The 18,007-nt window shown below is 40.5% G+C and overlaps 1 protein-coding gene across 5 annotated transcripts in view; it reads left to right on the top strand.

The window, feature by feature from the left end:
- LOC128695978 (serine-rich adhesin for platelets) overlaps positions 1–18,007 on the top strand; it is a 203,918-nt gene that overhangs the window by 142,101 nt on the left and 43,810 nt on the right. For all 5 annotated transcript variants that reach the window (XM_070093092.1, XM_070093093.1, XM_070093094.1 and 2 more), the window contains 2 exons: positions 471–638; positions 1,653–1,829. In XM_070093092.1, the coding sequence (XP_069949193.1) occupies positions 471–638; positions 1,653–1,829 (345 nt within the window). The remainder of the gene's footprint in view (positions 1–470; positions 639–1,652; positions 1,830–18,007) is intronic.

Below are 18,007 nucleotides of genomic sequence, written 5' to 3'. Positions count from 1 at the left end.
TGTATGCAATAATTTCGCCAAAATCATTCTGAACCTAACGAAAAAAATATATTTCACTGTGTTCGTTTAGTATTAAATTATTGTAAACAAATCTAAAATATATTTAGTTGGGTTAGGCTAAAATAAATTTTTCTTGTTATAATAAGGTTTTGGTAAGTTTTCTAATTTCCTTTTGGTGCAAAATTAAAAATTTTTGCATCAACATTAATGAAAAAAATATATCTTTAAACGTATAAGAGAAAATTTTAGAAAGGACTTAATTTTAAATGAGTTCTTGCTAATTGACCAGTTTTACATATTCGGCACGACATATATATATATATATATATATATATATATATATATATATATATATATATATATATATATATATATATATATATATATATATATATATATATATATGTCGTCTTCAAAGCATAACAGGTCATCTAGAGATCCAATGAATGACTGAAGAACTATTGTTACAGCTGATGATCCATGTGTGTGAGGTGAAGTGGCCAGGTGATGTGGGTCCCAGTGGCGGCACTCTCATTAAGATCAGTCAACACATCATGGAACTGGCGGCTCAGTACATCACCAGAATCACTCAGAGCTACACCGTCCAGGCAGGAGATAAAGACACGATTTTAAAAGAGGTGAGACATTCCCGTCACATCGAGTCATGCTGCATGGAAAAGAAATCATTCTCAAAATTTCCTGTGTGATTGTGGTTGATTTTTTTTTATTTTGCCTCCCAAGCGGCTAGTTTATTGTGTACTCCATATCCATCACATGGTGGGGGGGACACAAATGCATATGGATATACAAAAGGCCTAGGAATTAGTCTCCAAAAGGGTTTACAGGAGTGCCAAGTATGATACAATTTATTCAACGTTCATCACACCCAGTGGCATACCTTCTCGACCAGCAAACTAGCTATTCAGAATATAGCAGTTCTGGGGCCCCACTGCTAATTAATTATCCAGTTCAACCAACCAATAGCGTGAGAGTCGGCCTGACCATCCGGCTACAGGGCACTCAATTAAGCTGGTCTAGACCACTCTTACTCTCTCTTGCATTACCTGTGATGATGATTGGCTCTTTTCCCTCTGTCTTATCTTTATACTACTGATTTAACTTTGTAAATACTATACATAATGGCAAAGAAACATATGGATGAAGAAAAACTACTTTCTCTGTGTATGCCTTTCCCTTTATTGTCAGGCAGTTCTGTGTTGACTTTAGTGACTGCCAGATGCAACAGGCCATGAATTTCCTACCCGTGTCTGTAGAAGTGATTGCTTGTCTATGGATTTTTTTTATGATTTTTATCCTTATAAATATGCATTTATTTTGGTGCCAGATGTAGTTTAAACAGAATTTATAATTATAGCTCAGTTTTACTATCCTGAAAACTTCTAACTTTTTAAATTTACGTAATTATAACTTTCAGGGTTTTCGACCTGAACATTTAGGTTTATCAGCTCAACAATTAAAGTTTTCAACTTTATCAGCCTCAACAATTAAAGTTTTCAAATTAGATTTCCTCAATAAATACAGTTTGTTTCGCTTTAACATGAAAAAAATTAACATTCCCGACCTAATTTATTACACCTCTCAGATCCACCAGTCTGTTAGTGTATGAAGCCAATTTAGTATTGTGTTGTCAGGTGTGTGTGGTAGTGAGGAACGTGGAACACGTGTGTAACGAGGTAAGGAAACACCTGTTACATCTGTCAAAACTGGCTAGTACACAAAAGGAGATGGAGGCAGCCCAAGAGCTGGAGGAGAGAACCAAGCACCTACAACAGCACATTGACAATGCTGCTGAAGTACTCCTGCTGAGGGTAGGTCTAACACGCTTTACCTTCATACAAGAAAAAAAGATGCTAATGGTTATAATCATAAGCCTAATTTTTAAAGAGGTGGAGAGGTAAGCCAGTGGAAGGCCTCGGTCAGATAACCAAAAGCTCCAGCTGCAGGTCATCATTTGAAAGACCTACATTAGGAAACACTTGTCCTGTTTCCTGACAAACCTTACCTAACCTTTCTGTCCAGATCTACGAGATTGCTTTTATCACACATTAGGTTATTGACTATCTGGTACAGGTCTGCCATCACTCATCCGGCATCATCGGGACCTGTAGGATGCCGGATTAGTGACTTTGCCGGATCACAGAGTCGTTAGGTTAGAATACACTTAACCCAACGGTGATATTTACGCATTGGCGATTTCACCCAGTTTATGCCCCATTTCTGGCTCATTCTATTGTTCCAGACTACCAAACTCAGCTATTTTGCTAGTATTCCTTCTGTAGTGCTGTTGAAATCCACCAGGCTCTGGTGGCCTGGTGGTTAACGCTCTCGCTTCACACGGCGAGGGCCTGGGTTCGATTCCCAGCCAGAGTAGAAACATTGGACGTGTTTCTTTCCACCTATTGTCTATGTTCCCCATCAGTAAAATGGGTACCTGGGCGTTAGTCGACTGGTGTGGGTTGCATCCTGGGACACTGACCTAATTTGCCCAAAATATGGAGCATAACAAGGGACTTTCTATATAGTATGTCATTGTTATCAGCTAGGACTGTATACCCTGTACATGTACTTGTAGTAAAATAAAGATATTATTATACAAGCTTTGCACTGAACCTTCGCCTCAGTGCAAATCTTGTAAGAACAGATCTTGCAAAGGGTCTTGCAAGATCTATTCTTGTTTCTGGTTTGTTATACAAAATGGCTAGCTGGTTTAGTATGTGTTAAAACCCATCGACTATACAATGGTCTTTAAGGACCCCAATGGAACTAAGTCACTTTGACATTTTTTGGGTTATCCCAGATTCTTGACACATATGCTGCTATGTATGATAAACTGTGTAACTGTATTTGTGTATACCTGAATAAACTTACTTCTATTCTGTCGACTGAGTACAAGAAACTGCCCATTAACCTATTTCACCTACCCAAAAAAGTGGTCAGAAATTGGAAATTTGGCCAATTTCACCCAAATTTCAAAAGATGCCAATTTCAAAATAGGATCCAGAGTAAGCAATGCAGACATTCCTGGCACTAAGATAACATTTTCTCTGTTCATTAGTCACGTCTCCAGACCCCTCTTATATTAATCTTACTTTCCATTTTGAATTTTTATTCACACAAAAAATAGATTTGCTGTTATGCAGACTACTGTAATAATTGTGTAAGTAATGTCAACCCACTCGTGACTGCGTATTAGTCTGGCCAGCCAGACATATATTGTACATTTCCATTACCTTGAGCTCAATTTCAAGGTACTTTTAGTTGTGAAACCAATCAAAATCATATCTATTTCTGTAATATCTGTTCTATTCTGTCAAATTAGACAAAAAAAGCGAGAATACAAGCACAAAAACCATACGAAAATATACCGCTAAGGGGCGGCTAATGGCTGAGAAGTGAACTCCGTTAATTATTGTCTGATTTCTTTTATTTTTGGTGTACATTAAGAACCATCTTTACATCATACATTACCCAAGTTTCAATAAGACAACCCAAAAAACAACAAATACGGTTACGTAGAGAACCTAGGATAATCCAAAAAAAAGTCAAAGTAACTTATTTCCATTGGGGTTCTTTTATGTTGTCTGTGAAATTCATTGCATTCCTATCATCATTAATGCCGCTATGTTAAGATATTATTATTATTATTATTATTATTATTATTATTATTATTATTATTATTATTATTATTATTATTATAATGGGGAAGCGCTAAACCCGTAGGATTATACAGTGCCTGTGGGGGAGGGAATGAAAGGTATTCAGGCTTAATTCAGGGAACTGGAGCACAGATCCAATTCCCAAGATCAGGAGCCCCTCACCAGTGTCAAGGAGGGCCCGGGTTCGATTCCCGGCGGGTGGAAATTCCGACACGTTTCCTTACACCTATTGTCCTGTTCACCTAGCAGCAAATAGGTACCTGGGTGTTAGTCGACTGGTGTGGGTCGCATCCTGGGGGACAAGATTAAGGACCCCAATGGAAATAAGTTAGACAGTCCTCGATGACGCACTGACTTTCTTGGGTTATCCTGGGTGGCTAACCCTCCGGGGTTAAAAATCCGAACAAAATCTTATCTTATCTTCTTACTTCCGAGATAATCAACGAAAACATGTATATCATAGTTAGTCCTGTACTACACTACGTTTTCTCTAATATAAACCCCCAAGACAGGGATAGGAGGATGGTACTTTTATCCCATATTCTATAGCGGTAACTTCATACCTCTGTATGACCGCTCGGTATTATGCCAAATAGTATTCATACTGAGTATTTACCATGTTTTTATGTTATTTATATTGTTTATTATGTCATATTAGATCAATTGTGATAGATAAATAAGCTGTAGTGTTGATATTAGTGTTGACAGCATGACTCAGGAGCTCCTAGCAACCAACAATGGCGTCAAAACCACTTTATCTTCTATGGACAATGTACAGTGTAGATGCTTTACACAACAAGAAAATAAGATAAGATAAGATTTCGCTAGGATTTTTAACCCCGGAGGGTTAGCCACCCAGGATAACCCAAGAAAGTCAGTGCGTCATCGAGGACTGTCTAACTTATTTCCACTGGGGTCCTCAATCTTGTCCCCCAGTATCGTAGGGGTTCTTAAATGGAGATATCGAGGGTTGAAGGTAGTCACACTTGTTGGATGGTAACGATATATTGTCAGACTGTGATGATGGGAGATGGAGCCCAGCCTCAGCCTGTCCTAGCCTATGTCTAACGCCGACTGAGCAGGTGGCAGAGGTACGAACGTACACATGCGCATCCCGTGACGTCACACAAACAGTCACAGGCCTAGGGATCTCCTATCTAAAGCACATGGATGATACTGATATGCTATACAACACAGGGATCAGCAACTATGCTGACAGCTCGGTCATGTTACATATGTCGTCTCGACATACACTACTATCTATAGGCTGAACAGGCAGGTGGTTCTGGGCTGATTCTATACAATAACAAATTCATATATAACTTAGAATTACTGGATGGTATCATAATGGATGTTAACAAAATGAGTTTTACGTAATGGGTTTTAACGTAATCACTTTTAACGTAATGCATTACAAACTATAAGAACAAATCATTGTATAATATGGATGGAATTGATCGATCGATCTGTATTCATGCACTCTATGGATTCTGAGGAAGAATAAATATATACAAGGTGAAATTAACAGCAAAGGCATCTGGTGTGCACTCAGATCATTACTGTCAAATTCTCAGAATACAGAGGGAACGTGAATACGAATAAAATTTTTTCTGAAAAACTAATCAGTTAATAACAAACAGTTGACAATTTACTTCATCTCGTACATCTAGTTATACAGACTATGTACATTTAAACCCAATTCTGTGAGGGTGAGGTTTACATATGCAGAATGGTTATCATCTCTGGGAGGATCGAATTCCTCTGCAATGGCTAACACATGCCTTGGCTGAGGGAGATTTGAACGAGCATCTACAAAAGATACTTGTGGGTTTCTCATTACTTGTCGAGTATGCAAGGAGTAACGACATTCAGGTTGATTATCTGACTGAGTATCTGAGGTAGAGGGTAGAGAGTCAAGAGGATTTTCAGCATCTGTCACATTAAACTCCAGGTTAGTCTGGGTAGCAATATCATCAACATCACATACTAATTTCATATGATCTAAATGCGATTCTTTGTACTTACCAGTACTAATTTCTCTAACCTTATACTTATTACAACTCGATAAGGTCCGACAAACTTTTGATCGAGCTTAGGCATTGCGGATGTTTTGTTGAAATTTGTCAGCATTACTCTCGAACCTACTTTGACTTTTGATGGCTTAGCATGGCTATTAGTTACTCTAGTAAATTCTGCTGTTGATTTATGAAGTGTTTCACGGATTCTTCTAAAAACACTCTGAGCCATGCTGGTACGAGTTGCTACAAAATCATCAGGGTTGTAATTAGGTTTCGGAGTGGAATATAACAACTCATATGGTAAACGCTTGTCTACACCATACAATGCATAATGTGGAGTATCACCTATGGAAGCATTGTAAGCAGAATTTATGGCACATTGAACATCTGGTATGACTTCATCCCAAGTTTCACTATTGAGGTTGATAGTGGCTCTCAGGACATCAAGTACTTTCTTATTGGTTCGTTCGGCTAACCCATTGCTGGCAGGATGATGAGGAACAATGGTGGATTTAGATATCTTGTATAAAGTACACAAATTTTCAAGAATCTCATTACAGAATTCACCTCCATTATCTGTTACTAAGGACTTGAGGGTGGTGTGCCTGCAGATAATGTGTTCTTTAAACACTTTAGCTACTGCCTCTGCAGTCTTATCTGCAATAGGAACTAACTCACAATATCTGGTGAAATGGTCTACCCTAACACACAGATGTTTGTTGCCTTGGAGAGAACATTTAAAATTGGTTAACAAGTCAAGGGCAACTATTGGTTGGGTACACTTGGATTGGATTAGGACCATTGACATTTCCTTTATGTTGCATACAGACACTACATTTCTTAACATACTCGGAAATGTCAGTTGCCATACGTGGCCAAAAGTATTTCATTCTGGCTTGTTTCACAGAATGATCCATACCAGGGTGTGCAACACCTGGTGCATCATGAACTAGTTGTAGAGCTACGTTCACTAGTGACTGTGGAATTACTAACTGGTACACTCTCCTGCTTGGAGTACCCAACTTGGCTGTTCGATACAGTAATTCTTGGCTCATTACAAAGTCACTAATGGGTGCTGGTGGATTCACAGTAAGAATAAGATCTTCCTGGAGCAGGAATCGAATCACACCAGACCACATGGGATCTGTTCTTTGGGCATTTTTGACATCCTCAACAGTAAATGGAGGATCTGCAGTAACTACACTAACGTGTCGCGATAAAGCATCTGCGACTACATTTGACTTGCCAGGTAAATGTTCAAAAGTGGGATTGAACTCTTGGATAGTCAAGGTCCATCTGGCTAACCTTCCAGTAGGCTGTTTGTTCTGGAATAAAGGTATCAGTGGTGCATGGTCTGTCAAGACATGAACAGGGTACTGGTAAATAATGTCTCGGAAGTGCTTTAAAGACCATACTATTGCTAAAGCTTCTTGCTCCATTACTGTATAATTATGTTCAGCCTTCGTAAGGACTCGGCTAGCAAATGCAACTGCGTTGTACTTGCCATCAGTCTTCTGAGCTAGTACGGCACCTATGCCAATTGAACTAGCGTCAGTTGTCAGATAGAAGGGCTTAGCAAAATCTGGGAATTTCAAAATTGGAGCAGATGTTAGCTTTTCTTTTAGAGTTTGGAATGCTCTTTCTTGATGGAAGGTCCAAACGAAAGGAGCATCTTTCTTAAGCAATTCAGTTAGTGGAGCTGCTATTGAAGAAAAATTTGCAATGAAATATCTGTAGAAACCTGCTAGACCCACAAAGGATCTTACAGCATCAGCAGTTTTGGGGGTTGGAAAATTTAGTACTGCCGTTACTTTACTTTGATCAGTCGTAACCCCTCTAGGAGTGACTATGTGACCCAGAAACTTAATTTCTGATCTGAAAAATTGACATTTAGACAGTTTGATCTTTAAATTGGCTTCTTCAAGCTTGCCAAGTACTATATCAAGTCTTTTCAGGTGTGTATCCACATCTTTGGACATGACGATTACGTCGTCTAAGTACACCACAAGTGCTTTACCTATAAGACCTCTAAAGATGTTGGTCATGAGTCTAGAGAATGTGATAGGTGAGGATCGTAATCCAAAAGCCATTCATAGGAAATGATAATGACCTGTGGGAGTGGAGAATGCAGTTAACTCTTGGCTGTCCTCGTGAAGAGGGACTTGCCAAAACCCTTGTAACAAGTCCAGGGTCGAGAAGACTTTGTTATCTCCGATATTGCATAAAAGATCACCTAGTACAGGAAGTGGGAAGCGATCTGGAATAGATTTCGCATTTAACTTCCTAAAGTCAATCACCGGCGCCAAGTGCCGTCCTTCTTAGGCACTAGGATCAAGGGCGCATTCCAGGGTGAATTGCTATGTGCAATAACTACATCATTGAGCATCTGATTGATCAGTTCTTCTGCGACAGCAACTTGGGAATGGGGCATTCTGTACACAGGTATATAGATAGGTCTAGTACCAGGTTCAAGTGGAATACGATGGGACAATAAGTTCGTTATACCCATCTTCTCACCTGGTAGGGCAATGGCGTTACGACGTTTGTTCAACAAAGTCAACAAACGCTTGACTTCGTCTGGGAAGTCAGTGGGAGCTAAGTCTTTCTCCTCAACTGGTGGAATGGATTGATCCAGTGGAGTGGATGAGGTCTCCACTGTTGAAATAGCACTGACCCACTGGTCAGGTGGCACGTCATCCTGTACTTGAACAGGATAAGGATAGTGAACTAGGTCAACGAGGTTGGTATTTGCTCTGAGACGAACACTGTGACCCGAAGTGTTAGCAAGGAGTAAATGGATCTTACTGTCTCTTACAACGTGTAAGGAAGGTTCAACAAATAAACCCTTGACCTTGCAGGAATCACTGTCAACTAGGACGTTATCACCATCTGGGACATTAGGAACAACAACAGACACTCTAGTGAGAGCATTAGCTGCAACAGAGACGTCTTTCTGCAGATGGCATGCGACATCAACAAGAGATGGCATTACTAGTTTCAAGTAATCGTTTTCCAACAAGGCATCCCCTGTGGAGAAACTACTACTCGAACTAGCAGACATTGCAGGGATAGGCTGTGCACTCAAGGCAGTCTGAGTGTCCCCGGACACTTGAGGCAATGGAACACTATCCTGCAAGTCTGAAGGTGTAGGTGGGACACAGATGGGAGTGACAGAGTTACCAGTGCCTGACCGCTTGGGTATGCTACTGGAGAATGCATTGGCTTGCAAGGACTTAATCCGTACATCATACTCTGCAGCAGTATGGCAGATTTCTGATCCAAGCTGGTAACCCCAGAATGGAATGATCAAGTCGTCAATTTGGGCATGCCATCGGTACGGGTCGAGCACAATGCGTAAGTCTCGCATGGAAGCAAATCCCAGTAGAAGGTCACCAGGGAAAGTAATCTGGTCGACAAGAAAAGCAGCAGTAAAGTCTCTGCCTTGGATAGTAAAGGTGAGCGAAGTCTGACCTTGGACTCGCAGAAGGGAACCAGCTACTCCACTAAGGGAGGTTGCAGTAGTTGGTTCAACGAGGAGGACACGGCGTAACTGCTTCGCTTTAAACAAGCTAGACCTAATGATATTAACTTGCGCACCAGAGTCCATGAACACATGAATGGGCGTATTATGGACAGAAGCTTGTACTAAAGGACCAATCGTTTCATTTGGAGTTATATGCAAACAGAAAGGTGGGTTGTCATCGGAGAAGGCATTTTCTACTTCATCCCCAAATTCCTCTACATCAGAGAGTCAGAGACGTGTGAAGCAGCATCAACAGCAGGGTTGTCATTCTCAAGGCTGGCTAAGGCTTCTTAGGAATTTTGGACTGGGATGGTGTACTCGTTATCACCTACCACTGTCACGACTGGACGAGTAGACTTGGGTGCTCGCATTCCCCTGAATTGGAAGAATGAGCCTGGTTCTGGTTAGTTTGTGAACCACAACGTCTGTTTCCTCTCCTGGCTCTGCGGTTGGAACGGCCACGGAAAGATCTAGAGTACTGCAGGTTGTAGAGAGCATTGCACTCAGATGTGTCATGTCCATGAGTTCTATGATAAGTACAGTAGGGAAGATCTGACTGGTACTCATCATCAGTACTACGCTTCTTAGGGTGACTATCATGACAGTTAATAGCAATATGGCCACGGTAACCACAATTGTAGCAAATTCTTTGACTGTGGGTACTGTACATACTACGGGTGCTACGGGAATGATGGCTCTTAACACTTGCTTTGGATGATGGACGCGAGTGATTAAGGTTGGGAGTTTTGGTAGTAGCACAAACTAGAGGAGGTACAGGAGTAGACAAAGTGGTTGGTGTAGACTTTCGATAAGGGAAGGTTCCTCGGGACACAAATTTTGTACATGGATGAGAGCTGCGAGCGGTCCCATAGTAGCATCTAGCAGACTTGAATTGTACACATACATAGATGTCAGTAGCATTAGTTGTTTAATAACTCCGAATGTGGCTAATTTGGCAAACCCATCAAGGGCTGGTTTATCGTTATCTTTAAGGTACTTGGAATTTTGACCTACTTTAACGAATGAGGACATTAGGTTATTAAGACGAAGAGCAAACTCATCTAATGACTCTTCTGGTCTCGGAGCTGTGCAAACTAATTCTTTGAGAACGACAAACGGATCGGTTTCTCGCACCGGTTCGAGATAGTTGTGAATTAACTGTTCATAATCTTGCCACCTGGTCAGATCTTGAAAATCCTTCATATGAATTAAGTTAAATACATGTGAGGCTGCTGGAGAATGGGCTAGACTCTCCTTTCCGATACTGATTAAACAACTCTCAGATGGAAGACCATCAACTGAAGCATCAGCTCTGGCTCGAACAGTGGTAAACCAACCGTCAAGGTTGTCTGGGTTACCATTGAACAATGGCATAGCATCATACGGATCACGACTAAAATTATGCAGGCTAGAAGTCTGAGTGTATCTATTGTTTGATAGGGAGTTACTCAAATTTTGGGCTGACGCATTAATGGTTGTAGTAGCAGCATGTGCTGAGGCATCGCTTGAGAAGACTTGAGACTTATTTGCAAAATGTAAAACAAGAATTTAGAGAAACAAAAGAAAACGTAACTGAGAAACACACAACGCAGTGAACTTAAATGGGGGAAAAAAATGCTTAACGATTCTGCATAAGTAATTAAAAATTGACAGGTCACACAGTAAGCAAAGAACTCACAGTCACAGAGAAAATGCTTATCTGAACAAACAACACTTTGAAAATCAAGAGAACTTGTACTTTACTCAAATCTGATTTGCTCAATTTTACTTTAAATTGAATGAATGGCATAGTGAGTTGTCTTTACTTTCAATGCAATAGGGAAACACACAATAAAATAATAAAATTGACTCAATAAAGCTTGTGCAAAAATACAACAAACTGGGACACAATTCACTGGAATAAAATAAAATGACACAGAAAGAATAAAATATTATGCACAGAACAGAGCATATGAAACTGCACTGAAATAAACTGTAGCAATATTGCAAATAATTGCTAATCAAAAAGTACTGCGCAACACTGCACAAAATCTCTGCAAGAAAATTGTTAAAGACAACACAATCTTTGCACAAGAATTATTGCAAAATGAGTCAATGTGCAATAATAAAAATTATTACACACACAAGAAAAGAAACATATCAAGGAATGAACACTTTAACTCTATATCAAGGAATGAACACTTTAACTCTTAACTGCAGCTTAAGTTTCCTCAATAGCCTCTGGTGTGGAACTCTATCGAAAGCCTTACTGAAGTCCATATACACAATATCATATTCAATACCATGATCTACCTCCTCAAACACCTTAGTGAAAAAAGTTAGTAAATTCGTAAGACAGGAACGCCCCTTTGTAAAACCGTGTTGAGATTCATTAATCAATCTGTGCCTATCAAGATGGCTGCGAATTGCTTCGGCAATTATTGATTCCATAAATTTTCCCACTATGGAGGTAAGTCTTATTAGTCTATAGTTCGAAGCCAAGGACCTGTCACCTGCCTTGTAAATAGGTATTACATTTGTCATTTTCCACTTATCAGGCACTATGCCAGTTTGTAGTGATATGTTAAAAATATCAGCCAAAGGTATGCTACGTTCCTCTTTACATTCCTTTAACACCCTTGCAAACAGTTCATCAGGGCCTGGGGATTTGTTAGGTTTTAGTTTCTCTATTTGTCTGAGGACCATGTCACTAGTTACTGCAATCGTACATAGTTTATTATCCTGTTCTACATAATCTATTATTTCAGGAATATCGCTAGTATTTTCCTGGGTGAAAACTGAGAGGAAGTAGGTATTGAGAATTTCACACATCCTTATCACTGTCAGTGATCTGACCAAAGTTATTCTTAAGTGGGCCAATCTTGTCCCTAATCTTACTTCTGTATACCTGAAAGAACCTTTTTGGGTTAGTCTTCGAATCCCTTGCGACCTTAGCCTCATAATCCCTTTTTGCTCTTCTTATTCCTTTCTTTATTTCTCTCTTTAATTGAATATATTGATTTCTTAACTGCCCATCCCCTCTTTTGATACGCCTATACATGCCTCTCTTTTGACCAATGAGATGTTTTAAACTATTGTTCATCCATTTGGGATCATTTTTGTTAGATCTAATTTCCCTATTCCGAACAAAAGTTGTCTGGGCAGCTAGAACTATGCTCTGAAAAACGTCATATTGGCAACCAAGATCACTTACCTGACCCATAGTCAGAACATCCCAATTTAGCTCACCCAGGTATTTTTTCAGTCCCATGAACCAGCATTCGCTGCCTGACCACGGTAGAGTGCGGTTGTGCTCTGCACCCCTCTGCTGTTTCAGGCGAGCTACACCAGTTCGTCAACAGTCATTGAGTAGTGAGGACGTGTGCTGCTCATTTTCCAACATGGCGCTGCATAGCAACAGGCGCATCAACACTGTTTGCGTTGAGTTGACCCGTGGGGCTGTCACGGGAGCCACGATGGATTTGTTACTACCGGCGATTATCCGTGATACCTACGGTATCGCAAATGAAGAGATATGTGGTGTAGCACTTAATGGGACGACACGGATTTTCGTTAAAATGACGTCAGCAAATGTCTACGAAGCAGTGGTGGATAAGTATCAAGAGACCATTATAGCCGTCAATTCAGCTGTATCAGTACGTCTTCATGATGTATCAAGATACTACACATGGGTAAAAATCAAGAATGTGCCTTTTGAAGCGACTGATTTTGTTATAAAAGATGAACTACGTAATTATGGTACGGTTCATATGGCCTCTGCAGGTCGGTGGGCCGCTGGACCTTATGCTGGAAGTTTGGAGGGAACATATTCAGTCAAAATGACCTTACGCCACCCCATACCGTCCTATATTATGCTGCAAGCATTTCGAACTCAAGTATATGTGACATATGCGGGGCAACGTCGTACGTGTCGGCTGTGTGGGTCGTATGACCACATAGCGGCACAGTGTGGTAAGCGTCGTGGGAATCTCCAAATATCGCAACAGCAACAACCGGAAGAAGTCGAGGAAGTTGAGGGACGAGAACAGTCTTATGCTCACCCGTCTCGACAACGGACATCTTGGAGTGAAGAGGTAGAAAAAGCGCAGGAGAATGCTTTGGAGGATGCAAAACAGCGAGAAGAATCACCGTCACTGGACATAAATAAAGTATTGGAAGAGACTCTGCCCACTATGGGGGAAGAGGATGTAGCGGCGTCTTTAGTGAAGGCACTGGATGTTTTGTTAGACGAGTCGATCGTCAACCATGTGGAGGATCCAGGTGCAATTTTGGGATCGGTTGAACATCATGGTGAGGCGACGGATGGAAGCATTGAGTCTAGTGTGTCGCATGGTATGACGGTAAATGTAGCAGAAGTGGAGGTGCATCACGATAGTACTAAAGAAATCCCAATGCAGGTGGAGGGTAGGACGCGAAAGCGAACTGCGACCCCATCAGACTCAGACGACGTGCTTACTCCTGCCCAAAGGCCAGGAAAAAAGTCTTGGGCGGATGTACAGAGGACAGGGAACAGAGAATCCACGAAACAAGGGTTTATCAAGGTGGTTCCCAAAAAAGGGGGGAGGGATAGAGGTGGTGTAAAATGTATAAGTGAAAAGTCTATACCTAGAACGAAAGGAAAACCCCATTAATTGACTTTAAGGTTTTGACAATAAATATTAACGGTTTGAGATCTGAGCGGAAGCGAAAGTGGTTTAATGAATTTTTGGTGCGTCTAGATGTGGATGTGGTATTTATCCAAGAACACAATTACAGAATTGGATATGAGTTAGAAATGGATGGTTATGATGTGTATATGGAATATGCGACGAGGTTAAAAGGAGGCGTCGCCATTCTGGTAAAGGAAAATAGCCCGTTTGTAGTACGCCATAGTGAAAGGGGGGAGGGGAGAGTGATTAGGGTGGATGGTTTATGGGGTAGAGCACACATAAGTTTTGTATGTGTATATGGGCCGGCCGAGGGAGATGTACGACTTAAAACTCATTTTGTACAAGATGTATTAGTATATTATCTACGTAGTTTACCAAATGTAGCGATAATAGGGGGCGACTGGAATTGTGTAATACGACGAAAAGATGTGGAGCCTCGAGGAGCAGGTTGTTGCTTGGGATTCCTGGGAGATTTATTGACGAGTGTGGGTTTAATGGATGTGTGTGGGGGGGGTGGCATGGTGGAGCATACTTTTATTAGACGAGATTATGCGGCGAGATTGGATAGAATGTACGTGTCTAGTGCGGTTACAGTGCGGAGAGTGAATGTGATAAATGTGGTTTTTTCGGATCATAGAGGAGTTGTAATGGATGTAGATATTGAGGGTGTGCCTAGAAGGGGTCCATCTTTTTGGAAATTAAATGTAAAGTTATTGAAGAGGGAGGAAAGTCTTTTGTCTTTTGGGCATATGTGGGAACGCCTTGTGGTTGAAGCACCTAGAGATGTGGATTTGGTTAATTGGTGGGAAACGATAGCCAAAAAGCGAATTAAGGAATATTATATTAGTCAAGGAGTGAGATATAGTCAGTTACAATACGGTTTCCAACGATATTTAGAGGGGCAGTTGCGCGACTGCTATGTACAAGCGAATGCTAATTATCCTGTTATAGAAATTGAAAGAATTAAGGAGCAACTACGAAATTTACAAAACGAAAGGTTTGATGGGGAAAGGCTTAAGGGTGGAATCGAAGAGGTTTTGTGGGGAGATCGGCCGTCGGCGTGTGTGTTGAGGAATCAACACAGACGTCGCAAAGCAATGGAGTTAATGGGGTTGAATGTTCAGGTAGGTATGCAGGGGTATAGAGTGAATCAGGAGTTGACGACGACGGAGGGTATGAGTGGGTATATAGATGCATGGGTTAAATTGAAAACGCAAAGTGTTGGAATAAGTGAAATTGCATTGCAGTCAATCGGTAGGTTTGTGCAGTGTGAGCTGGAGGAGCATGATCGTTTGATGTTGGGAGGGCCGATAACGGAGTGTGAGACTTGGGAGGCTTTATCTGGGGCGCAATTGGGTAAGGCGCCAGGAATTGATGGGTTGCCCAGCGACTTTTATCTTCAAAATTGGAACGTTTTAAAGGGGTTTTTGGTACGTTTATTCAATATAATGAAGCGGGATGGGGTTTTAGGGGAACAACAAAGGTTGGCTGTGGTCGTCCTAGTTCCTAAAGGCGAGCCATTAACGGTTAAAGATTATCGTGCAATCTCGTTATTATGTGGTGACTATAAAATTTTTGGAAGGATCTTGGCTAACAGAATAAAAAAAGTCCTGGGCAGAGTGATTGACAAGGGACAATATGGGGTGCCGGGCAGGTCTATGTATGAAGGTCACGGTATGATTAGAAGTTTTATTGAAGAAAGAGTAAGATTAGGAAAGGGGGGGGTATTGGCTATAGATTGGGAGGCGGCATATGATAGTGTGGAACGGGAGACGTTATGGAAGATCATGAGATGGCAGGGGTTTGGTGCGGAAATTATATCATGGGCCAAATTAATGTATCAGGAGGCAACCTTGCGTGTGCAGGTGAATGGGAGGTTGGGAGATCGAATTCAGATGGGAAGGGGTTTGCGTCAAGGTTGTCCCCTTTCACAAATTTTTTTTGCTTGTTTTCAAGATCCCTTTTATAGAGGGATAAGGGTTTTATTGGAAGCAAAGGGGATGGGTAATGTAAGGGATGGGGGAGCGGGCATTGTTGGATATGTCGACGATACGACGATTTTGGTGAGAGAAAACATGGATTTGATTCGGGTAGAAACGTTAGTGAAAGTTTTTGAAAAAGCTACTGGCATGACGATCAACATGGGGAAAACAAAGTATATGAATCTTGGAAAAGGGTCACGTGAGGACGGAATGGTTGCTGAAAGGTGGAAAAGGGTGGACCAAATAAAGATATGTGGGATCGTTTATGTAAATGATTTCAAGTTAGCACAGCAAATAAATTCCGTGCGTATCGTTGACAGTGTTCTGAAGCGCCTCAGTGGTTTAAGAGCTGCTAATTTAAGTTTGCAACAAAGGGTGATTACAACGAATGTGCTATTATATAGTAAACTATGGCATGTTACGGTAATATTTCCGATACTTCGTTGTGAGTTAAAAAGGCTACAAAAAAGTGTTTTTAGATTCATTTGGGGAACAGGGAGCGAATGGTTAAGTAGAGCGGTTGTCACACTCCCGGTTGGCCGTGGAGGGCTGGGTCTTATAGATGTCGAAAAGAGGATAATAAGTATGTATTTAAAACATAGTTATAAGCGGGAGGGAGGGGTGAAAGGAGACGGTCTTCATAGAATACATCAGGATATGCGACGGTGGTGGGGGGGTAGGGAGTTCATGATAGGTGAGGCAATGTTACGGGTATTTATAAACGTGAGGGATCCTTTACATATTAAATTGAGAAATCTTGATAGGGCAGATGGTAAGGCTTTGGTAGCGGCGGTAGAAGGAGTATATCCGATGTATGATTGGCGTAATATTTGGGGGCGTTTAAACAAATTGCGTTTAAAACCTAAAGTCAGAGAAGTTATGTATAGATTTTTACATGGAATATTGCCGTCAGGAATGGTTTTATTCTATAAGAGAATACGAGAGGATGGGGAATGCAAGGATTGTGGAGGATTGGCGACTATTTATCATACGGTGTATTTTTGCGATTGTATTGAACTTATAAGGGTTTGGATGGGTAAGGTTTTAAGGTTAGTGGGGGGAGGGGGTTTGCAGGTCTTGAGGGTTTTAAGTTTAGATATAACTGGGGTGAATAAAAGGGTTGAGAATGCGATTGGGTATATGATTACGGATTATATATACATGATGTGGGCTATGAGGGAGGCGGACGTGCGTGCAAGAATTAATGCGTTGGCAGCAACTTTTTATAGGACACAGTGTAGGAATAAAGGGGTGTATGGAGGGAGATGGGAGAGAGATTTTAGTGAGGGTTATCGAAATTTCACATTAAGGGATTTATGGGATTTGCAAAATGGGTAAGGGGACACAACGGGCTATTTTCCTAGACTTGGGTGTGAGCATGGAGTGCTGTTTATAAGGATGTATAATTGAGTTTTGATATCTATGGGCAATATGGTTATTGCCCCGAGGGTTTCAGGAACTAAAAAGTTATCATTTAGAAATGTGTTGTACTACGATTGCATATTATCATTTATCATGCATAAATCATTTCAAGGACTTTATGATGAAAATTTTCAATGACTCAAATATGTTATAGGTGTCTTTAATGATTTTGATTCAAGTGTAATGTTTATAAAAAAAAAAAAAAAAAAAAAAAAAAGTTTTTCCTAGCATAAGCTACTGGTTCTTATTTTGTTATATTTTATGCTGTGTTACAGTGTGCTTTTCAGTAATATTATATTACATGTAACTACTTGCATCATTTTTTCTTAGTTCCGCTGAGATGTAAAATTTCACATCGTAGTTTTGTTTTGTTATATTGGATGTTTTTATTGTGACTTTTAGTATTATCCCGTTTCCTTCTTTGTATCCTAAATACCTATGTATGTTAAGATCTTGTGATAATCGCCTAAATTAATGTTTGAGTATCGTGGTGCTCTGTTAAGCACCTGAGATCTTAGATTTAGTCTCTCATACGTGTGTGTTGACAGGCAGAAACCTCACCTATGTGTGCTTGTGTATGTGTGTCATTGTGCGTGTTTAGTTTTTTTTTTATATCTCTTCTTTTATTGTACAATCTTTATAATTTCCAGTGTTTGATGTTTTGTATAAGTAACCTTGTTAGAGATGTTCTTTAACAAATAAAACAATATCACTGTAATGTATAGTGTTGAGTGTG

Source organism: Cherax quadricarinatus, chromosome 41, assembly GCF_038502225.1.
Source record: "Cherax quadricarinatus isolate ZL_2023a chromosome 41, ASM3850222v1, whole genome shotgun sequence".
Lineage (NCBI taxonomy): Eukaryota > Metazoa > Arthropoda > Malacostraca > Decapoda > Parastacidae > Cherax > Cherax quadricarinatus.
Note: the sequence above shows the minus strand (reverse complement) of the source record. Positions and strands in the feature narration are given on the sequence as shown.